Consider the following 24,585-nt stretch of genomic DNA (forward strand, 5'->3'; position numbering starts at 1 on the left):
AATTGTGGCCAAACTTAGAAATGAAATCATTCATAGCAAGCTTATGAAACTGAAATGACCAATTACAGGAAATTTACTGTACCTGTGCTTCGATGTGATGTTCATTCTGTTTGAAAAATCCATCTAATTTGTTGGGGCCATAAAATGGAGACAAATGGGAATCTGTGCTCAAAGGAGGGATTCTTTGCGACTGAAGGAGCTGTTAAAAAGAAGAAAAGTAATTGTAGTTTAACAGTCATGGAATTTTGTAGCAACAGAATGTTGCATTGGTGGCTGTGACAAACTAAAAATGAATGAATTTGAGGAACACACACAAACAACACATGGGAAAGCAAAACAACTTACAACGAAATTAACAGAAGACGGGTCTGCATCATGTGTGGGATGAAGTCTGACATCATCTTTGCAAGGAAGAATGATTATGAAGAATCCAAGATAGGGAGTGTGAATATTGAACAAAAAGCATGCAAGCAAGTCCATTTTATATAAAGTTCAAAGCATCACAAATATTGATATGAAAGTACTGTGTGTGTATGTATGTATGTATGTGTATGTATATTGCATACCGGTAACTAATTCTGACAGTAAATCTCACTGGTGTATTCTGGTGTTGTTTCATTTTAGTATGTTTGAGACTGCAATTACACAATGATCAACAAAACACAAAATCTGTTTGAACTATACAAACCTGTGTATGTGTTAGATAAATACACTAGATTTTGTCAAAACATTGTCGCTATGCATCTTATTTAGTCGTGTCAAAAAAGATACAAAATAAACATTGTATTGAATTTCAAATAAAACAAGGAATACTGGAAAAGTATTTCAGTTTGACAAACAAGCAGCATTAGTTCGGAAACACAAAATATATAACTTCTTACATTTTTAGCCATAAAATAAAAGCGATGAAGCCACTTTGAAGAAACAGCAATGTCATGCTGGATATACACCATGCGGAGTTATTTGTACTACAAAAATATCATTCTCTTTATATTTGTAGCAATTCTTTGTTTTCTTTATATTCGTATCGGAATACACTTTAGACAAGGTTCCTTAGAAACAAAATGAATCGTCAAGGCAAGGCTTGATTTGACCATATGGCGTGCAAAATAAATATTCTAATTTCTTTGCTATTATTTTTTTTCTGAAATAAATGAGCTTATATAATATGGTGGTGCTGTTGATTCCTATGCTGAATATGCCAAATTATAAAGCTGTTAGAGGCTGATATATATGGCCAATTAAAATTTGCGGCTATAGCCAGCTGAGGAAGATGTGAAGGAAGAAGACGAGTAGTTGACGGCGAAGCTAGAGCCTGCATCAATACTGCCTCTCCTGGATCCTGATCGGGAACCTGTCCTTGACCCTGTCCGTGACCCATAAGCAGATCCAGAACCACTGACATTGTATGGACTATAGAGGCCTTTGCTGGACTGTGAGGAGGCCTCCAAAAGCCTAAGACCAGATCCTTCCTCAACCATGCTTCTGTCCATAGCATCTCTGAAAGAGATTTTGAGTTTAGTTTTTGGACATGTTAGGTATCTTGAGTAGGAATTGACATCTCTTAGTTTCTGGGCTGTGCGGGCATCGATTGTACCCTTCTTGATTGATTCATCCAGTGAGACCCTTCCCTCGACATCAGGCTCAACAAGTCCACCTGTCAGATATTGTACCTCAAGGAATCGTTGCCCAGCTTCATAATACAACCAGCCCTTCTTTAGAGCTTGGGAGGCAGACATCCTTTCTTTAGTTCTGGGGTCTTCAAATCCATTGAATGCTTTTTGAGCCAGATTAAGACGATCAACCATGATTTTGTCAACAAGATCTTTTTCTGCAGCATCTGTGACTGAAAATCTCTCCCCACTTGAAGGGTCAATTATTCCTCCAGTACAGGCTTGGGCCTCCAACAATCTTTGGCCAGTGATGTTGTCTACCAAGTTTCTGCGGATAGCCTCAGTGACTGATACCTTCTCCAATGTGTCTATGTCCAGGATTCCGGCTATAGGGCCAGTCTCCTCTGTTGGATCATTCCATATGACTGCAGGTGGTTTTATGGTAGGTATTGGGCTCATTGGAGAGGAGTAATCAGAACAAGTGGTGGAACCAAATGAAGAGGAGCGAGACCGGAAGCCTCCCATGTTTCCGGAAAGCATGTCAGCAAACTCTGTGATGGGCAGGTTTCCAGACCGATATGTTTCAAGAGAATTTTGGTCAATGAGGCCACGTGCAAGCGCATCATCAACATCATACTGTCTCCCTGACTTCCTATCAATAATGATGGATTTCACTGTACCATCGGAAGATGTCATTGTGATTTCTTCCCATTCACACTCTTGTTCAGCAAGCTCCAAGTAGGTCTGGCGGTCTATGAGTCCGTTCCTGTAGGCCTCATACACAGTCATTTCTTTGCCAGTGTCTGGGTCAACAATAACAACTCTTCGTTTACGAACTGAGGATTTTGAGGACGTCTTTCTCTCTCGCTTCTTCCCTTTAAGGAGAAGGAGAACCAGGCCAGTGTCAGGATCAGTAATGCATCTCTCCATGAGTTGCAGGTATGTTAGGTTCTCTTCAGTGTTGGGATCAAAAAACCCTTTGGTGTCATCAGATGGGTCCGTCAGTATTTCATTCATTTCCTCATCAAAGAAGCCGCGTTCATATGCCATCTCAACTGGCAAACGATGACTTTCCTCAGGGTCAATTATTCCACCGGTGGCTATCTGAGCCTCCAAGAGACGGATACCATGATCTTTAAGGATGAGTCCCTTTTTCATGGCCTGGAAGAGTGATATTGTCTTGCCTGTATATGGATCCCTGTACCCAGTCACTGCACGCTCAGCAGAGAGAAGTTTGTCTTTGAATTCAGGTCCAACGATTCCCATTTTCACGGCTTCATTAACAGTCAGCTTGAGGTTTTTAATTGGGTCAATAACATAACCTGTAGCTGCCTGGGCCTCAAGAAGTTCGAAGGCTGTGCCTGGCCTGATCATGGTCTTCTTCATAGCTTGGTAAACTGATAGGCGTTCCTTTGTGTTCTCTATGAATACACCCGCAATGCAGCTTGTGCCCTCAAGGTACTTGGATAACCTATTGCTGACCTCCTCCACTGAAACAAGACCTTCATTTAGTTCTGTGACAGTTTTCTGGTCAATAATTTGTGACAGGAGAAGTTCTTCCATTGTGATTTGTTTTCTAAGACCCTTGAACATCAATCTCTTGTCTCCCAGAGAGAGGAGACGCAATCCGCCTTCTAGCTTGCATCTCTTAAGTAGCTGTGCATATGACACCTTCTCGTCAGTGACAGGGTCAATGAAACCTTTAACACCGTCTGCCAATCTCTCATTGATATCCTTGTTGATATAACCTCTTTGCACAGCAATGTCTGTGGGCAAATGAAACTGGAATACAGGATCAATAATTCCCCCTGTGGCAGACTGCGCCTCTAACATTTTCAGAGCATAATCTTCTTTAACAAGATCTTTTTTCATGGCTTGGAAAAGAGATATGACCTTTCCGCTGTATGGATCTTTGTATCCTGTAACTGCTCTCTCAGCAGAAAGTAGTTTATCATGGATCTCGGGGCCTACAACCCCCTTACGAACTGCTTCATCAACAGTAAGTGTCTCATTTTTTACTGGATCAACAATGCATCCTGTCGCTGCCTGTGTTTCCAAGAGGCTAAGGGCAATTTCCGGTTCAAGAAATCCCCTGTTCATGGCTTGATATATGCTGATCTTTGAGCTTGAGTCAGTTTGGACGCCAGCAACGCAGCCAGTGCCATATAAATACTGTTTTACACTATTCATTTCCATTATGTCACGGATATCTCTTTTCCCCTGTTTAAGAAGGTTGTACGTTTCCAAGTCAATGATGCGAGCATTGTGCAGCTCCTCAATGGTAACTTGTCTCCTCATTGTCTTGCACAAAAGAGGATTCTCATTTCGTATGATCTCTCTCTGCTCCATGATTTCAATAATAATTATGATCATTCGTTCTTTAGTCATGTTTCCAGAACGATATTCATCCATAAGCTTCTGCCTCTGCTGTTCTGGGATCAAATTTGAGTTCATGATATCCCAGAGGTTTGTGGGTTTATCAGCAAAACCCTCAATCGGAATGTCAATTTGGGTATTGGCCAGGTCACTCTGCGTTTGCTCCTCCGTGAAGAGGTATGTCTTCTCCACAACTGTAGGAGACTGAGGCTTTGAGAGTGTGAGGATGCACATGCCTGTATCTGGGTCTCTTTTGCACTTGTCTTTAAGCTGTTTATATGTCACATTTTCATCAGTTTCTGGGTCCGTGAAAACCTTGTTGTCATCAGATGGCTGAGAGAGAGTGTTAGCCATTTCCTGACTGAAAATATTCTTTTCAAAAGCAACATCCATTGGGACACGAAGACTGTTTACAGGGTCAATTATTCCTCCAGTGACCATTTGTGCCTCTAGCAATGGCATGGCTTGGTCTTTCAAAATGAGATCCTTTTGCATCGCTTCAAAGAGGCCTATTTTGGTGCCTGTAAATGGATCTTTATATCCTGTGACAGCCTTTTCTGCAGAGAGCAATTTTTCATGAAGCTCTGGGCCGACAAGGCCTGATTTTACGGCTTCATCTACGGTCAAAAACTGTTTTTTCACAGGATCTACAATGAAGCCGGTGGCTGCCTGAACCTCCAGAAGAGAAAGCCCTGTGTCGTTTCTGATGAGGTTTTTCTTCATAGCCTGATAAATGCTCAATTTCTCTTTTGTTGGCTCTAAGAAGATGCCAGAAATGCTATCTGAGCCCCAGAGGTATTTCTTCACACTGGGATTCTCGCTGACTTTTTTAGGCGTTGTTTTGCCATGGTGAAGAAGATCGAGTGTTGTTTTGTCAATTATTTTGGATTCATAAAGACAGCCTGCTGGAACAGGTGATCTGAGACCCTTGAAGCTTAGCCGTTCCTGTTTCTTTGCCTCCTCTTCCTCTATGAATGTGATTACAATCTTGAGTAACTTTTCAAGTGTTATCTTTCCAGATCGAAATTGTCTGAGCAGGTCAAGTCTTTGTGTCTCAGTTACATACTCAGAGTTGATAAGTTCCCAAATGGTAATTTTCCTGCCTTTGAAAGGTCCAGAATCAAGTTCAATGGTTTCCTGAGTCATCGCCTGTTTTGTCTGGGCATCGGTAAGTGTTGGCTCTTCCTTTGCATTGATGGCTTCCTTGGTGAGAAAGAAAAGCTGCAGACCAGTCTTTTTGTCAGTTAAACATCTCTGGAAGAGCTGCGCATATGTCGCCTTTTCTTTTTCATTGGGGTCATAGAAACATCTGACTTCATGAGATGCTTGGCTTAGACTGCGTTTCATGTCATCATTAAAATAATTTCGCTTGCAGGCAACATCATGGGGGACACGATGGCTGTTGACTGGATCAATGATACCGCCGGTGGTCATTTGGGCATCCAGCAGTCTGATTCCTTGCTCTTTAGGAATTAGATCTTTTGTCATTGCTTGAAACAGAGACACGGTCTTTCCGGTATATGGATCTTTGTAACCCGTGACTGCTCTCTCTGCACTTAGGAGTTTTTCATGCAGTTCAGGTCCAACAACACCTGCTTTTACAGCTTCATCAACAGTGTACTTCTTATTTTCAACAGGGTCAACCACATAGCCTGTTCCTGCTTGGGCTTCAAGCATATGTAAGGCAAGTCCAGGTCTCAATATGTCCTCCTTCATTGCCTTATAGAAGGACATTGGCTCCTCTGTTGACTCAATAATTATACCTGAAATGCAATTTGTACCCTTGAGAGCTCTGTGGACAGGCTCCATTTCAGACACCTCTTTGACAGTCTTATTACCCTTTTGCAATTTGTTGTACAGGTCTTTATCAATAATTTTGGATTCCAGGAGGTCAGATGCAGGAACCGGTGCTCGAAGACCACTGAAGTTAATTTCATTCGTCTTTTCTTTGTCTTCTGCCATAGTGATGACAATCCGAATGATTTTTTCTATTGTGATCTTGCCTGTTTTGTACTGACGGAGAAGATCTTTCTTTTGATCTTCCGTGAAGTACTCAGAATTTATTATTTCCCAAATGGTGACATTCTTTCCCTTGAATCTTCCAAACGGAACAGACACAGTGGTTTTACTGAACACATCCTTGGTCTCTTCCTCTGTGTACATACTTGAGCATTGTGCAGCTTTATCTGTGATTCGCAAAAGAAGCAAGCCAGTTTCAGGGTCAATTGAACACCTTGTCATTAATTCAGAATATGTCAGTGGTTCCTGGGTGCTGGGATCAAAGTAACCTCTTGTGTCATCGGAAGGGTTTTCCAAAATCTTGTTCATTTCTGGATCATAAAGTCCCTGTTTATAGGCCACTTCATTGGGTACACGGTGACTATTGACAGGATCAACGATGCCCCCTGTTGCAATCTGAGCCTCAAGGACTCTGATAGCATGATCATGTTCTATCAGTCCCTTTTTCATAGATTCAAAGACAGATATTTTGCCCCCTGTATACGGATCTTTGTAACCAATCACAGCCCTCTCAGCTAAAAGCATTTTATTATGCAGCTCTGGTCCAATTAAGCCTTCCCTGACAGCCTCATTAACAGAAAGCCTGTTATTATTAATGGGATCTAGCATGTAACCAGTCGCAGCCTGGGCTTCAAGAAGTACCATGGCTGTGCCTGGAGTAATCTTCTTCTCTTGGGATGCCTGGTAGATTGACATCATTTTATTCGATGGTGTCAAAATACCAGCAATGCTGTTCTTTCCTTTAAGAATGGTTTTGAGGTTTTCTGTCTCACCGAGCTCTTGAACAGTAGTTTTACCATTTTTGAGCTTTTCAAAATCTTTCTTTGGTAGAAGACCTACGTCATAAAGTCTGCTTGCTGGGACTTTTTCACGAATACCATCAAAAGCCAAGGGATCTGCTTTCTTCCCCATGCTGTCTACTGTGTCACTAGCAGTTTGCCCATTAAGAACATTGGCGACCATAGTAATTGGAACAGAGTCTTTGTTTGCGGTCTCCATCTGCTGCAGTTTCTCACGCAGTTTCTGGTTCTCTTCTTCCAAGATTCTTTCCTGCTCTAGTCTCTTCCTTTCCAGTTCCTGCATTTGTTTTTGCTTGTTTATCATCTCCCTTTCAGCCTCTTTCTGTTTATTCAGAGCTGCATCCATGGTAGCTTGCAATTTCTTCTTCTCTTCCTCCATCTTTAGTCTTTGGCGTTCCTGTTCATCTTTTAGAGCTTGTCCCTTTTTGACCTCCTTTTCAAATTGGCTCTCCAATCTCTTTTTCTCTTCTTCAATGAGCTTCTCCTTCTTCAACAACATTTCCTTTTCTGTAAGGAATGTTTGCTGGAGCATTGTCTTCTCATGCTCAATTTGTTTCTGTTGTGCATCAGCCATCTGTCAGGTGGAAGCAGAAAAAAAACAAGTAAGTACCTGTTTGTGCTGGGTGGCAAATACATTCTTCACACCAGTCTTTGTGTCACAATACACCACACCAACCACCGTACAGTGCAGTCTGCTGATGCGTGATATATTTGTTTATATACAATTGTGTGGATGCATTTTGTTGTCATGAATGAAATTGGGAAGTTTATCAAGCAACTTGAAGAAACCAACATCTCAATATATGAGTCGACAGCATACACTTAAATACTGTATCACATTTAGCCTGCTGTGAAGTAAGTGATTGCAGTTTTTTTTATACACAATCCTACTAAGCACCGGACTTTGTCATATTGCATTATCGATATACATTAATTATAACTATTATCAACTTAAATGAAAACACAATTTCTACCCCCACTAAAGTGATACATTATTACTTTTCACATCCTTGTTTAGTAGGAATTTTCGAGTCTTAGTAGTATAGAAGATATTCCCTAATTTGGATTTACTTTTTCAATTTTGATTGCATTGTCTTTCGAAACAAACAAATCAAGTACTCCCGAATAATTGGTGCATGGCATGAAGCATTCAGGGCGGGATGTGCATGAGCACAGTGCACTGCAAAAAAAAAAAAAAAATGATTCAAGTGAAACTAAAAATCAAAGCTACATGGTTAGTTCAATCAAACAAAAGGAATCGGGAAAATTGGAAGAAAAACCGGGTTAGTTTTCAGAGAAGTGCTGACAATGGCATAAACTGCTTTGTTATGCCATTTTAGACACAATACCTCTTTAGACATATTTTGAAGTTCTTCAGCTTCTTTTTTCAGTCTAGCCTTCTCCTTCTCAAGCGCTGCGATAGCTTTGCGTAAATCGTCGGCTTCTTTGCTGTTATTTTGTCTCTCAACTTCCAATTTCTGAACAACAATCATTTTTTCTTTGGTGGCAATTTCTGTTTGATGAAGACGGGATGCGATTACATCAGCTTGTTTCTTAAATTGTTTTGCTGCTTCTTCTGCCTTGGCCTGGGCTTCGCTCAGCTGAGAAACTTGGAGTTTGAGTTTTTCTGCCTCTGCCCTGATCTCCAATTGCCTTTTTCGTTCTGCTTCAAGGGACTTCTGATATTCCTCGGTTTCCTCTTCCAGACGTTGCTGCATTAGCTGTTTGTCCTCAAGCAGCTTTTGTGCTTGCTCTTGAGCCAAGTCCTTCTGCCTCTGGAGCATCTCTGCCTCTGCTCTAAATTTCGATGCTTCCTGAATGGCCTGCATCTTCTCTTTGAGCATTTTGTCTGCAAGAGCTCGCTGCTGATTCAGGTCGTCTTCAGCAATCTGCCTCAAGCGAGCTGCCTCTTGAGCTTCTCCACTAAGCCTTGCAGCATCCTCAGCAAGCTTTTTCATGTTTTCGGCTTCGTCTGCAAGGAATTTTCGAGTGTTGTCTTTGTCTTTCTTGATCAGGCGCTGATTTTCCTCTTCAATTTTCATTTTAAGCTTGAGCAGCTCTTCCATCTGAACTTTTACTTTCATCAGTTCATCTTCAACCTGCGCTTTTTGACTAACAGCATCGTCGACCTCGTCCTTTAAGCGCTGCAGCTCGTCATCGAGGAGAGACTTTTGATTATCAGTTTCACTAAGCTGAAGTTTCACCTTGGTGAGCTCTTGTTCGACTACGAACTTCTGCTTCAATGTTTGCTCCGCCAGTTTTTTATGCTTTGCCATTTCAGCATCCGCTTGTTTCTTCTGCTTCAATGCTGCAGCTTCAGATTGGGCAAGTTTAGCCGCTTCTAATTCAGCTTCCTTCCGCAGTCTCTCAGCATCTTCCTGGGCTTTGGCTTGGTTTGTGGCTTCTAATTCAGCGGCCGCCTTTTGCCGCTCAGCTTCCTCCGCTTGCTGACGGAGCAGCGCTGCTTCCCTTTCTGCCTTCTCCTTTGCAGCCTCGGCTGCTTTGGCAAGCATTTTGGCTTTCTCATACTCTTCCTTGAGCTTCTTCTGCATGATACTGTCCTCCTTCTGTTGAGCGAGAACACTCTGCGCTTGCTCTTCCGCAGCGCTGCATTTCAGGGCGGCTTGCTGAGCTGCCACAACCTGTTTTTCTGCTTCTTTATCAGCCTCTTCTTTCTGCTTCCTGGCTTCTTCTGCCTTTTTCTTCAAACGCGCAAGTTCATCCTGGGCCGCCTTGCGTTGCCGAGCCGCCTCTTCCTCTGCAGCAGTGATCTTCTTCACTTTATCCTCGGCTTCCCTTCTCTTCCTCTCCTCCTCAAGGGCGAGCCTTCTTAGTTTTTCGGCTTCCTCCTCAGCTCGGAGCCTGCTTTGCTGCGTTTCCTCTGCGATATTTTTCAGCTTGTTTAACTCAAGTTCCAGATCGAGTTTTCCAGATGACGCTTTCTCAAAGTTCAGCTTCAGGATTCTGATCTCTTCTTCCACAACTCGCCTCTGTTTGAGTGTGTCATCCACGATAGCTTTTTGCCGATCCATTTCGGCTTCCGACGATTTTTTCAGTTGGATTATCTTTTCCTCAATTGCTTGCTTGTGTTGATTGGCTTGGTCTTCTAGCGCTTTCCTCTGGTAAGACTCATCTTCAGCTTGTCTTCGCAGTCTCTCATTTTCTGCTTCTTTTTCTTTCAGGGCAATTTCTGCCTCCGTTTTCAAACGGGTGGCATCGCTGATGGCGGCGAGCTTCTCTTTGAGAATCCTCTCAGCCTCGGCTCTCTGACGAGCTGCTTCTTCTTCAGCAACTTGCCTTTGATGCTTAGCCTCCTCTGCAATGGCTCTTAGCTTGCCTGCCTCGTCAGCCAGGTCCCTCATTTTGGCGGCCTCTGCCTCAAGAAGCTGTTTGCTCCTCTCCGTGTTTGACATGGTCTCCTTTTCTGCCTTTGACTTAAGCTGAAGGAGTACATCCATTTCGCTCCTCACTTTGGCAAGTTCATCCTCCAGTTGTTTCCTTTGCTGTTGAGCTGCGATAACCTCATTCTTCAGACGGTAAAGCTCGTCTTCTAGCAGGGATCGTTGTTGCTCAGCATTGTCAAAGTCTGCCCTGAGACGAATCAGCTCATGTTCTGCAGTCAGCTTCTGCTGTGCCGTGCTCTCGGCCATCTTCCTCTGCCTTTCAAGTTCTTCCTCAGCCATGTCTCTCTGCTTTAGGGCTGATTCTTCAGCTTTGGCTCTTTTCTTGGCCTCGCGCTCTGCCTCATCCTTCTGTTTCTCAGCTTCTTCTTGTGCAAGATTCTTTTTGTGAGCCTCTTCCTCAGCCTGGAGCCTTAGACGGAGGGCCTCATTAGCTTTTTGCCTCCATTTCTCAAGTTCCCTTTCGGCATCTTCCCTAGCCAATTCCGCATCTTCGTGTTGTTTCTTGAGGCGCGATGCTTCTTGTTGCAGTTGAAGGACAGCACCATGCTCCTGTTTGAGGGATTCTTCCAACTTTGAGGTCTTTTCCACATAGGACAAGTGTTTGCTCTGGAGCTCAACGGCGGCACTCTTCTGTGCTGCTTCATGAGCAACCTTGATTTGTCTTTCCTTTTCAATTTCTGCCTGCTTCACCTGCCTTTCTGCCTCCTCTGCCTGCATTTTGAGCATTTCGAGGTCATCCAGTGCCCTTTGCTTTTGCCTTGATGCTTCCTTTTCTGCCTCAAATTTTAATTTGAGTTCCTCCTCTGCCTTACGCTTTTTCTGGGTCTCTTCATGGACTTGTTTGCGTAGCTTTTCCGCTTCTTCCTGGGCAGCCTTCCTCAGTTTCTCAGCCTCAGCTGCTCTGTCACGAAGTTGCTTTAGCTCTGATTCAGCTGTAGTTTTTTGTTTGACGGTTGTCTCAAGTTGGATTCTTACAAGGCGTATTTCCTCTTCAATCTTTATTCTGCTTTGAACAGCATCATCCACTTGCTGAGCTTTGTCTTTGATCTGCTGCTCTGAAAGGTTTTTTAGCTCATGAAGTTCCAGTTGGACATTGTGCTTTTGCTTTTCTGCATCTACAGCAGCAATTTCTCTCTTGCTAACTTCTTCCTGCATTCTGAGTTTCAATTCTTGCGCCTCTTTTTCTGCCTTGGCAATGGCCTTTGCATGTGCTTCTGCTAACTGCTTCTGTTTGTCTAACTCAGCCTGCATCTCTGCCATTTTTTTCTCTTCTTCTGCTTTGAGTTTCTTTGCAGCTTTCTGCATTAGTGGGAGCAAATGGTAAAGAAGAGATTATAATTAAGCATGACATGTGGAAGGTAACCATTTACATTCACCAGCTCTAAACAGTGTGGGTTTACAATTGTAATTACAATAGTAATCACAACATAATCACACCGGAATAAGAGCAATGCAATGTAATGTATTACCAGTGCAATGTTAATGTTAAAAGTTAGCTAACAGAACAAGTCAGAGATCAATGCCAGATGCAAAATAGATTTAAATTCACGATGCATTGAAATTAATTAATAGCAAGGCAATTCAGTGAAAATGGATGATGTTACGAGTTAATGAATGGAGTGGACATATTTCACGGACAGAAAAGTCACATTACATGCAGGTATAATTGGACTGCTACTCTTAAAATGATTTGAAACTTGATTTCGGCAATAAACTAATATCAGAAACATACATTTGGGGGTATTACCGAGTAGCGAGGTTGTAAAATGTACTTTAATGTAGTTTACAGTATATATCTACCACACCAAATCATATAAACATGTCTGTTTGTTGGTAGACCTAATATAAACATTTTGGGTTCTTTAAATCACAGTAAACACCCGAAATAAAAGTAAACAAGGCAAAGTCAAAGAGAAAAGACTTCAGAAAAGTCCACTGTTAGTCAGGACACCACATATAAGTAGAAAAACACCCTCCATTCTAAAATAAGATTGCCTTATAGATAGTCCTTGAAGCGAAGTGAGCTGTTATATGAAGTATACAGTACACATTTTAGGTTCAAGGTTTCCTCGCAATTGTCTAATGACTTTGCTCTATTAGGTCACATTAATGAGTTTAAGACGTGCAACCTCTTAACTACTATACCTGAAAGAATTGACTGAATTTTCACCAGTCACCAAAGATGTGGAAATTTGTATTGTGAAAAAATGCAATATAACCAAACAGAATACATGTAAAAGAACCTTCACCACTAAATAGTTACCTCTTTAATGCTCAAACAAGTTCAAGCATTCATCAGGGCAAACCACTGGCAAGCAGTTAAGAGAAGCAAACAAACACACACCATTAGGGTAAGAAAAGAATGTTTAAAAACCCAAACGTGTGAATTTGACATAGAAAACCCAGGATCGTAGGAAATAGATTTAACCTTGTAAAGGTGGCCCAAGTTATAACTGAATAAGCTGTCGTGAAAGAAAGAACCCCTGACCAATGGAACACTCCATAAACTGAAGACACTGTAAACTTAACAAAAAAGAAAAACAAACAAACAAACTGACTACAAACTTCACCCATTTCAATTTGAACCCCCACATAATTTAATCCAGTTCGATTTTGCCCTAGATTTAAAAATGGCAGTGTTCTTTCAATCCAATACAGTATAATCATGGTGTGTGAGGGTGTTTACGCACATGTGTTTGTGAGTGTATGATTGCAGCATGAGCAAGTGATGGGAGGATAAAAAAATGTTGCTTGTTTGGTTGATTAGCTTGTTGGTTAAGATCTTGTTAAATTTTAGTTTGTTTGGGATTCCCAGCTTGGAGCCACGCACCTCCTCATTCTCCAGGCGTTGCTGTGCATCAGTGATGAACTTGATGTACTGACTGGTCAGAGTCATCAGTTCACTATATCTGGTCCTCAGTGTTACATACTGGATATAGAAGAAGAGTTGTATGAGTCAGGATTTGTTTTTAGCCAGCCACTGTTGAATAAGTGGATGTGAAGAACCATACCTCCTGAATGATGTTATCAGATGCAGAATCCAGTTTGGTTTTCTTTAAAGGAGAAGCATGAGGCTCCACTTGAGCTTTATAGGCAACCAACTGGAGTTCGTAGTCCTTCAGGGGAACAAAAAAATAGATACACCGTAGTTTAGTGAATAAATAGGCTTGTATTAAGGATGCACCAGGAAATATCGTGGTATCTCAGGTTCAAAATGTTCAAATTGTGCGAAATCATGGAAGCAGATGCCTCCAGTGTTCCAAAACACAATGAGTGGCCGGCTGTCTGAGAAGTGAAACGGTGCGCTTTGCCGTCAACGTTATTAATTTTTTTCCTTTCTTTTTTTTAAACACAAAGTATTTTGATGAAAGTTTCGACTTTGACGGTGAAATCCGATTTATGCGGCAATCCGGGTTACGTTGTCAGCATAGGAACGGAGCTCTTTCGTAAATCAAGGACTTCCTGTACTCTATATTGGACTTTTTGTGCAAGAAAATCAAAAGTAAGATGCCAGAACAAATAAGATGCTACAGTGTGCCACAGCATCTGCAGAAATGCATTAAGCGCTCAATCAGATTTGTCCGATGCCATCTGTAGCCTGCGCATAGCTCATAGGAGCCACATATTAACTGTTGTGGTACACTAAAACGTGCCAACCAGCATTATCTACCTTAAATCTGTTTATTCTATGGGATTTAAGTTCTTGACCAAGAGCAAGAGAGCTACAATTTTAATTGTGTAATACTAGGGTCATCTAATGCTCACCTTGATTGTGTCAATGTATGCTTTAGCATATTTCTGACACTCGTCGACTTTTCCTTTGTTCTTCTCAATCTCCTCCAGTAACTTCTGTTTTGGAAAGCAGGATAAAAATGTAGGTGAACTGACTTGTCTTGAAGACATTGCATTTTTGCTCCTTGTAAAATCAAAGTACATGACGAACCTTTTCGAGGGCCAGTTGCTCTTTCAGTGTCTTGGTGTCAGTGATGGGTACAGTTTGTATCCTTTCTTGCCTTTGCTTGGCGTCTGCTATCCAAGTGATCAGCCAATCATAGCTGTCACGGTAGTAGCCCAGCTGCCGGCCGAGCTGCTCAAGCTCTCTCTGGCGAAGGTCAATTTGCGTAAACATGGCCTTCCACCGGTCCTGAATGCTAGACTGGAGCTGCCGGTAGTGGTCCAGCTCAGCATCGCGCTCGCTGTGCACACGACTCATCTTGTCACTCACGGTAGAGGCTTTCTTTAGTTCTTCTTCGAGGGAATCAAACACTGGCTGTTCAGCCTCAGCCTCAGCTCGCATTTTCTGTATTTTTCAAACCAAATTGATTAAGTGACAGGGCTATGAGTAGTGAACAAAAAACACAATCGCGACGAGTAGGCTAAATTATCAAAGTGCACTGTGTCTATATAGTTTGGGTCAAGACATACATTGGGCAGAGATTGAAATATTTCTTGTCTCTCTCTCTCTCTCTCTCTCGCTCTCATTGCATTCGTTTCTAATCTAGAATGAGCCATCATTTCATATTTTCTAATTACCTTAAGCTTAGTACGGTATGTCTCAACGGCCTGGATGTCACTGGGCACAGTGTGGACTTCACGCAGGTAGTCCTCATACTGTTTGAGTACACCCTCAGCACCTTTGCTGTTACGAATGACCATTTCCACATTCTTGAGCCTGGTACAAGAGACAGTGAATCAGTCGAAAGTTCACTGCAGTGCAAGCAATGTACAATCTTTTGAGGGTCTCACTTCTCAAGATAAATGGAGGACAGCATGTAGGTGTGATCCATCTTCTGTACGGTGAGGTCTAGCTCAGAACGCAGAACAGGAGAAGAGGTAGACTCCTGTGGGGACTTCAAGATTTCTTGTGCCTTCACTGACACCTTATCAAGGTCCTTCTTGAGACCCTCAAGCTCTACCTGCATTTTCTGTAAAACAAACGGTCAATGCTTTTGATGGAGAAAAAAAACTAATTCTACAGGGGAGATGGGAGACAAAAGAGATGCCTCTGAGGTGGAAATCTGTGACAACAGCTCCGTTAATATTCTTTTATTTGAATCTTTTTATCCATTTTTGTCATGTAATGTTCATTGTGTGTCATGCTAACCCATTGTGGACCGTTTTCTCGATTTTGGCTCACATTCCTTGGCATGTAATATCAATGTTTATTGCGTCGACATTTGGCAGCAGTTTTATAAAAGCTCAGTTTTTACCAAGTTGACTGAAAATTTGCCGCTTCTCTAAGATTCTACAACGGAGGAGCCACAACCATGGAGCCGAATGCATCTCAGAGGAGATGAAGTGCTAAATTGAAGTCTAGCGAAGAAAGCAAGAAGACTAAATGGGACAGAAGAATTTAAGCAATCATTTTGTATTTGTGCTACATGGCAGTGGACAAACTATCAACTGTGACAAAACTACATTTGTTTACTTGCTCTCAAACTCGGCTTGTCGCAAACGTGACTGACGTTGCGCACGGCGTGATTACAAGATTACAATTTCATCATCCTGACGCCCTCTTGCTGGTCAGTGGAGACTTCAATCTTGCTCCTCTCTCTCATCTACTTCAACAATAAAACAATGCATCTACCGGATGCTAAATGGCAATGCACTTTGTAAGAGCTGTTGTTGTTTTTAAAGTACAATGAGTTGAGTTCAATTGAACAATGCAAATTATTTGTAATTGTTGTGTTTCCACAGTGACAACACAGAACGGGGGGACGGATGTGACCGCGGAGTTTTCTGCCTTCCAAGGTAGAATCAGATTTCAGCACTATGCGGAACCAGACTCACTTCTCATCATTGTACAAGTATTTCATTACATCACAACGAACTTGGGCAAGAATTATCCCTTTGTGAAATGTCTTGCGACCATTTCAACAGTCGTGGCAACATTCCACTTTCATGGGTTCAGTATAAAGGTCACAGGTGGATGTTGCATCTATTCAGGCTCTGATGCGATGAGGATCTGATGATCATTTTGCGGGAACTTTGTGTGAACAAAGCAAAAGAGTGCAGCGCACCTGCTGATTTACGTTCATCTGAACACATTCTTTCAGAGGTTCCTTTTCCATTGGTTTGCGGATGCGAGCCACAGTCTGGGCTTCACAGTCTTCAATTCGCAGTCGCAGGTCCTTGAGCTCCGAGATATAGTTCTTACACAGAGACTCATTTTGTTGACCTATGGATAAGATTTTAAATTGCATTATGTATCAATAGAAAACAAAGCATTCCGCTAAAATAGCTCATTAACTCAGAATAAGCTCACATGCAATTCATGTTCACGGCACATGCATTCACCTATAATGCCATTACCAATAGATAATAATAATAATTTTCTGGATCTCATTAGACTGTGAATCCATTCAGTGCCGTGACCGATGAAGCGATTTCATTTGATGAACCCAGAATTACAGGCTGTACTTTGTGCAGATGTGGCAGTGGAAAACACCATGCAGTCAATCATCTACAACAGTGGTCCCCAACCCCCGGGCCGCGGACCGGTAGCGGTCCGCGGTCATGTGGTGCCGAGCCGCACAGAAAGACTAAATAACTTACATTACCGTATTTTCACGACTATAAGGCGCCATTAAAAGTCTTAAATTTTCTCCAAAATGGACAGGACGCCTTATAATGCGGAGCGTCTAGTGTATGCGCCGAGTTCCAAAGCCTGACTGAGAGCACCTCTGGCCGACACGCTGTTTGTATAGAGAAAGGCGGAGTGTGTGACGACAGGCATGCGGAAGTCCGCCAATGAATGAAGGGTGGGCGTGTAAGAGGACGCTAAAGGCACGTCCCTAGCAGGTGCCAGTCGCCAATGAGGTGAAGGGTGGGCGTGTAAGAGGACGCTAAGGCACGCCCCTAGCAGGTACCTGTCGCCAATGAGTGAAGGGTGAGCGTGTAGGAGGTGAAGAGAAAAATGTGAGTACATTGTAAAATGGCTAAATAAAGTACAACCGAACTCCGTTTTGCTTCCGTTGCCTTTTTAAAAACGTGTTTTTAGCGTGCGTGCATGCATGCCGTATGTTTAAGCTGGCGTATGTTTTACCATGCCTGGCTGCGCCCAATAATACAGTGCGTTTTGTGTATGTGTCAAATACAGAAATAGCACATTTTTCATGCAGGTCATATATTATTATTTTGTTGTATTTATCCGGCCTTTAAGGCCGATCCCTGAAAATATTGTCTGACATGAAACCGGCCCGTGGGGCAAAAAAGGTGGGGGACCGCTGATCTACATCAACCCTCACAAAAACATCTCCATGTCTACTCTAAAGCTTGGAAGCATGTGCGTGACTTCACTCACTCACCTTTGAGCCTAACAACCATTCGCCCTGGAATATGAATTAAGAACATAACATGTATGCTCTATACAGTTTACAAATGCTTTTTTCCCTTCCGTCAAAGACAGACATGGTAAGACTTTTACCTTCCTCCATAGAGCGAAGCAGACTGTCAAAGTGCTGGGTGGTCTTGGTGTAGTCTCCCTCTACGTGGAGGCGGTCATCAGGTCCAAAGAGCTGCGAATCCTGGCTGTCACGCATAAAGTCCTGGTAGTGGAGCTCCAGGTTCCTCATCATTTGTCTATATTCGTCTGGTTTCATTGACTTTAACTGCGAATGACAGAGGAAAACAAGGATAAGACATGGAATTAATATGAAGAACAATTTCTTTCTTCATGTAAGCAGCATTTCAATTGAAATCATGTATTTCATGTGAATTTTGGGGTCACATTTTTTTAAACAAACTACAAACTTAAGCCTCATAAAATTCCACTAATATTAATATTCTAGAAATGCTTGCAGAACTATTATTTAATTATATCCATCCATCCATTTCAAACACCGCTTATCCTGTACAGCAGCCTTCCTCAACTGGCGGACCGCGATCCACGACCTGACCGCCGACCTCCTCTGTCCGGACCTCCTCTGTCCGGACCCTCGGCAAATTGTATAAAATAATAAATTATAAAGTGACTTTTACGTTATACCTTTTATATTTTTGGACTATAATCTGCGCATTACCGCGATCGCTTGTTAAAATTATCCGTTGTATACTTTGCGTGCACTAACAGATGTATTGCGGAGGACCGCAGCAGCGCGACTGTGTGTGTATAATGTTTGACGAACTGCAGACCCTGGCTGAGCAGGGCATGTCGGCGATAACGATGCGCTGATTGGCTCCTCTGAACTTAAGGTGTGCCCAAACATAAGCGTCAGCATATACGATGCGCTGATTGGCTCCTCTGAACTTAAGGTGTGCCCATACATAAGCATCAGCATATACGATGCGCTGATTGGCTTCTCTGAACTTAAGGTGTGCCCATACATAAGCGTCAGCACGCGTCTATCCCAATACACACGCATTCAAAATGGATGATTGTGTCAGGAAACAGACGCATGCGCGACGCCACAGTGTGCTCACAGCTTCAGCCCAGGAGAGCCGCACACAGACAATTAGACAAGACGAATCGCGGGAGGTTTCGATTGTGTGCAGTTTTGCTCCCGTCTACCCGGGGATCTTTGCAGCTGTTTAACAGCAGAACACCGCAACATGGTAAATGAACATCACAATGGCGTCCTCAAATAATATTTGCATGCCTCAGACATTGCATTCACCTTTAGTGGAAGAACAGCACTGCACATTCCTGTGCTCCCTTGTGTCAGTATTTAAAATGGTTCTTAACTCCTCTTCTGATATATTTTTCAGTGATTTCAGAGGGGAATTGTACAAATGAAAAGGATATTTTTGTTTTCATGTTTAGTATTTATTTTGGTAAAATGAGTATTTTGTTTTTGTTAAATTAAGGGGAAAAAAAGACAACTACTGTTAAACAAAGTTAAAGTAAAAATGTCTTATTTCCCGAAAAGGGCTATTTCTAATATTAAGCAGGCACAACTTAACAAAATAAAGGAGTTCCTGTGCCTCAACACAATACCTCTCATTATTTGTTGTGTACAGGCAAAGTGAATAATTGTTATTTTCATGCACCCCATTATTGGTTGGTTGTGAGGAGTGTTGATTTTTATAAGCTTGGCTTGACCATACTAAATGGGCATATAGCCCTGCTCCCCATGACCGCCGTGCATGGGACCAGACCTTGGTCTTGTTAAAAAAAAAAAGAAAGTGGACCTACAGCATTTCTAGTTGAGGACCACTGCTGTACAGGGTCGCGGGGGTGCTGGAGCCTATCCAGCTGAAGACGGGCGGAAGGCAGAGGACACATTGAACTGGTCACCAGTCAGTCACAGGACACATATAGAGACAAACTCACATTCACACCCACATTCACACCGCCACTGAGTTGGAACCGATCCCACGTTGCCCGCAAGCAAGTCAGGCGTGCGCACCACTACACCATCAGTGAATCATTTCATTTCATTGAAATGTAATTTTAAATTAAACAAATCAAACAATAAAATGAAATTAAGGTAGTAAGCTAGGACCCAAGACACTGAATAAGAATTGTGTCGCCACACACCATTGTGATGTTCCAGGAGCGAATTTGTGTAAAGTCCCTCATCAGGTACTGCCACGACAGCAGACTCTTCATGTTGATATACAACGTCTGCCACATGGACACCATCTGCTGATGACCTGTTTCCAGACTGGGCGTAGGAGATAGGCAACATCTATTGTTACACGACTGCACATACCACGGCCTCTGAGGATACTCTTGGAAACTCGATGAAATCAGATGTATATTTTGCTTTCTCACCTGGACACACTGTCCATGGCATCCTTGTTTACTGGTGGAACCAGGAAGCAAATAGAAGGCACAGTTGCCTCATGTCCGGAGCGACTCAAAACCTTCCATTTGAAAGGCTGGGAGTTGTTGAGGAGTGCACACTCGTCTCCTTTATGAACAGTAATCTGTAAAGGAATACAGAATTTAACCCTACAGTGGCTCTTAGGTGCTTGCTCCACTTCATCATTTTGCGTACTGCTAGTAATCCGCACCTCTTGTTGTTTGAAGTCACAGACAGCCTGAATGGGCAGTTTGCCTTTGATGGATGTGGTGGGGTTACGTGGTTTCAGCTGAATGATGGAGCGAGCCCTCTTGTTAAGGCCATTCACGTGTGTCTTGAATTCATTCAACTGTTCTCGCTCCTCCTGTTGACACAGAAGCAAACTAGATTAAAACCGGGTGACAACTAGACTGTATGTGAAGGTATGTGGAAGCAATCATCCCTACCACAGTATCCTGCAGCAGATCCTCCAGGCGTGTGGCTGTGGTGGAACGATCACAATTGTATTTCTTATTCATAGTCTCCTGCATTTTTTTCATCTTGTCCTGAGCCTCTTTCACATCGGCAAAGAACTGTAATGGGGAGGACAAAAATATTCCACTTGGTTAAGCCATTATCCAGCCAGAAATTGGTTTGTTTGTTTTTTCACAGTTACAACTTTGCGCATGGAAATATGTTTTCTTGTTTAATAAGGCATGATCATCATAAGTCACAAATCTCTCACATCACCAAACCTAAACACTCACCTCTCCTTCATTAAGTCCACCCTCTCATCCTCACGTCACTACAGGTACCTTGGAGTTATCATTGACAACACTCTCACCTTATTAAAGTGACAAAATCAGCTTTCTATCACCTTGAGAAAATGGCTCGCATTTGCCCCCATCTCTCCTTCTCTGTATCTGAAACCCTTATCCATGCCTTTATATGCAAATTTCCCCAGTGTGGGACAAATAAATGTTATCTTATCTTATTTCATCACGCATTGATTACTGTAACAGCCTCCTCTATGGCGCACCCACATATCTCCTCAGCAAACATCACTACATTTTGCAGACTTATGTTAAACTGTAAAGTGTCGGAGTATTTTTGAAAAGCACTTTACAAACTAAATATGTTATTATTCTGACATATTATTTGCCAGTGATGCCATGGCATTGCTCTGTTGCCGTCACAATGTTGCTAGAAGACAGAAGGCATATTAACTCAGTGTATGTGGAATGCACTGGTATGAGGTAATAAGTGAATCAACATAGTTTCCTTGGGTATTTATATTTCGTAGCAACAGTTCTCACATGTCCTAGTTTCCAGAATTGTGAGTGAAAATAGAGAACAAAATAAAATCTAAATACTGACAATCCTGCAACAATTATTTCAAAAATAGGCACCACGTTGGCCTCACAGTGCCGAGGTGCAGGGTTCGATTCAGGCCTTCCTGTGTGGAGTTTGCATGTTCTCCCAGTGCCTGTGTGAGTTTTCGCCGGTACCCGGATTTTCTGCCACATTCCAAAAACATGCATGGCAGGGTAATGAAGCACTCTAAATTGTCCCCAGGTGTGAATGTGAGCACGGATGGTTGTTCGTCTGTGTGTGCCCTGCGATTGGCTGACAACCGGTTCGGGATGTTCCCAGCCTACTGCCCAAAGACAGCTGGGATAGTTTTCAGCATGCCTCGCGACCCTTCCGAGGATAAGCGGATTAGAAAATGGATGGATGAATAGATATTTCAAACATCCAAAAAGATCAGTTGCAGAGCTGCAGGGTGGCCATCCGCACACCTGGGGAAAATGTTGATATCTGTGATTCTTCTGCCATTTTCAAAGGTATGCAGTACTCTTATATGCCCTGTTACCCTACCACAAGTTTATTTTGACACATTAACTGCCTATTTAATGAATGAATGTGCAATTGATCTGTCTGCAAACTGTAAAATAATCTATTTTCAGTAAAGGGAATTCAGTTCTTCCAGTCAGCTTAAATGACAATCATTACGTTCTCACCATGGCAGAGAAGTCATAGTTTATCATACCATCCACAGCCATTGTAAATAGAATTGTAAAGACTGAAGAGATTTTTTGTGCCACTACACCTCTGAAGAATAATGGAGCAAATCCAAATCTGGTATCATTATCTCTGCACAGTCACTGACTATGATATGCTGACATAATAATGTGCTTCAGCAACAGCATTGCACAACATTTCAATGGAAATGACCATTTGAAGTCATGAGATACCTGGTAGTAAGCCGTGTTCTCTTTAAGATGAGCTTCAATACAACAACACAGTTGAAGAATCCAGCTCCATTGAGTCTGCAGAGCACTTGTGTAGGCCTGGTAGAGAGCAAGCAGGTATGATGATAGCAAAGTTGGTATGAGTCAAAAGTGTATTTTTGCCAATATCGCTGTCAAAGCAAACTTGTTATTGTCATCACCTCCACTGTCTTCTTGCCAGGATGGCCATCCTTGATATATTTATCTCCCATAGTCTGGATATCATTGACTTTTTTCTCCCTGTGCTCCAACTCTCGCATAAGAGCCTGAAGGGTAAGAATAAAAAGGAACAATGAACACATTAAAATGCAATGATTTTCATTCTATAAACATTTATCGAAAAGGAATCTCAAAAGTTGAATGAAAGACCACAGAAGGAGTTCTACTTTAGAAACACACCGAGTAGTTGTCTTTTTTTGCTGCCATGTTGGTGTTTCGGTCACTCCAGTCAAAGTTGACCTCCTCCTCTTCTTTCTCATTTAACCACACGAGTTCCTTGGTTGCTGCACTGACAAATGCGTGCAGTGAATCCAAGTTCCGCAAGCGGGACTTTGATGAGTTCTGAGAGGAGCAAGAATATTAGAAAAAGATGATCTTGTAGCCGCTTATATTTACCAATTAAATAAAAAAAGCTTCAAGTCTTGTACCAATTGGAGTACACGCAATACGTTTCTTTGCATATTTACCAGGAGTTTGCCATACTGAAGGTCCAGTTTACCCAAGTATTCTCGGTATGTGCCTTTGCTGGCTGGGGATAGCTGGTTCTGAAAACCAGCAGAGATGAAAAATACTGAATGAAGGATAATCTGAATAAGACAACTAGGAAAAAAAAAGATGGATGAAAATGATTACCTCGTCAGCCTTTGCACGTTCAATCTTTGACCTGAAGTCTTCCACTGTCTGGTTCAGGCCTCTGTGGCTGCCCAGCTGTGACTCAACAGATGGCAGATCTGAACCCCACTCAGCCCCGTCAATACGGTGTTGGTTCTCCTCCACCCAAGCAAGAAGATCTTGGACATAGCGCAACGTCACGTCATCCAACTCTGGCCGTGCCTTCATGGTAGTGTTCTGGGATGTTTGGGTCAAGGCAATCTGGGAAGACTTCAGGCGAAGGTTGTAATCGCTGCGCAAGTTTACTAGGCGCTCGCGTAGGCTGTAGATCCTGTACAGGAAGCGGATCATAGATTTTACTTAATGGCTATTGAGTCATTGGCATGTTTCTTCCTGTTAACTCATTCACTCCCAAAGACGTTTTTAAACGTCTTTTCAGACTTGGTCTAGAAGTGGCTGGTACTGAATGAGTTAAGCGCCATGAGTGGAGTTCATATAGCACCCACCTGCGGTACATCTGTTCAGCCTGAGGGTGGCGCGCATCCTTGAGCGTTTGTACATCATTGAAGAGAAGACGAACAATGTTGTCCGTCCTGTCCAGTTCACGATCAATTTCTGCTGTGTGCTGAGCAGGTTTTCCCGCGTTAAGGAGGCGGATGTCCTAATCCAACAACACAATTTTAATGTCAATCTCAATTGCTGTGTTGAATGTGGCATTCGGAAATGTTATGTCCATGAGACCGCCAGTTTGACCTTTTCAACTTATGGCCTTGGGACTCACCGTCTGGAGCAAGGTCTCAATGTGGATGAAGAGCTCATCATATCTTACTGACTCCATCTGCACTTTGCTGAAAATCCGCTGAAGTCTCTCGAGTCTGAAGAAAAAAAACAAAAAACAAAACTTTAACCTTTTGAGACTCAATTACTATGCTTGTAGGAATTTGTGCTGCAGCAGGTACTCCAGTTTATAAAGTTCACTCACAGATGTCTTGATCTCAACTATTCAGATTAATGTCTCAGTAGAACAAAACAAAAGACACCGCAGTAGAGCAGAAGAGTGTGACTGACAACAATGTCGACATTTCCTGACGCTTCACTTCCCATTTCTCAGTCATGACGCCATGTTCGTCTACATACAAACAAAATTCACCATGGGGCACATCACATTGTGTCAAGCTTTTGTAAGGGGTTGATTTAGGAAGAAAAGTGCAAAAACTTCCTCCAGCAGTAATACTAAGAAGTGATACTTGGTACCGTCAAGTTTTTTTTTTCTGCCACCACCATGAAGATGGGATCTATTGGTTGATTTGTGTGTTAGCATTAAGCAAAAACTATAAATCAACTGATCTATTAAATGCTGGACCAAATGTGTCCATTTATTTATTTTTGACTGTATTTTCACGGTTTGATTCACACTGGGAACCATACCTCCCTTCAGTCTATTCTGTCATTTTAACCAGACAGCCCACCAACTCTACAATTTTATTTCTAAAACAGAGGAATTATTTCTTCTTATTTGTCATCAT

General features: G+C 42.4%; 1 protein-coding gene across 10 annotated transcripts in view; it reads right to left on the reverse strand.

Moving 5' to 3' along the window:
- Nucleotides 1-24,585, reverse strand: part of plecb (plectin b) — a 120,738-nt gene that overhangs the window by 950 nt on the left and 95,203 nt on the right. For all 10 annotated transcript variants that reach the window (XM_086113297.1, XM_086113296.1, XM_086113290.1 and 7 more), the window contains 22 exons: nt 23,841-23,934; nt 23,566-23,720; nt 23,081-23,390; nt 22,915-22,992; nt 22,628-22,789; nt 22,390-22,494; nt 22,193-22,288; nt 20,405-20,530; nt 20,170-20,322; nt 19,928-20,082; nt 19,691-19,817; nt 17,639-17,822; nt 16,233-16,390; nt 14,959-15,137; nt 14,746-14,884; nt 14,156-14,512; nt 13,978-14,061; nt 13,224-13,328; nt 13,043-13,141; nt 8,158-11,511; nt 346-7,382; nt 83-199 (listed from right to left, as the gene is read on the reverse strand). In XM_086113297.1, the coding sequence (XP_085969423.1) occupies nt 1,242-7,382; nt 8,158-11,511; nt 13,043-13,141; nt 13,224-13,328; nt 13,978-14,061; nt 14,156-14,512; nt 14,746-14,884; nt 14,959-15,137; nt 16,233-16,390; nt 17,639-17,822; nt 19,691-19,817; nt 19,928-20,082; nt 20,170-20,322; nt 20,405-20,530; nt 22,193-22,288; nt 22,390-22,494; nt 22,628-22,789; nt 22,915-22,992; nt 23,081-23,390; nt 23,566-23,720; nt 23,841-23,934 (12,361 nt within the window). In that variant the 3' untranslated portion in view covers nt 83-199; nt 346-1,241. The remainder of the gene's footprint in view (nt 1-82; nt 200-345; nt 7,383-8,157; nt 11,512-13,042; nt 13,142-13,223; nt 13,329-13,977; nt 14,062-14,155; nt 14,513-14,745; nt 14,885-14,958; nt 15,138-16,232; nt 16,391-17,638; nt 17,823-19,690; nt 19,818-19,927; nt 20,083-20,169; nt 20,323-20,404; nt 20,531-22,192; nt 22,289-22,389; nt 22,495-22,627; nt 22,790-22,914; nt 22,993-23,080; nt 23,391-23,565; nt 23,721-23,840; nt 23,935-24,585) is intronic.

The sequence above is a fragment of the Hippocampus guttulatus genome, chromosome 6 (assembly GCF_054856545.1).
Source record: "Hippocampus guttulatus isolate MCC_2025c chromosome 6, RoL_Hgut_1.0, whole genome shotgun sequence".
NCBI classification, from domain to species: Eukaryota; Metazoa; Chordata; class Actinopteri; order Syngnathiformes; family Syngnathidae; genus Hippocampus; species Hippocampus guttulatus.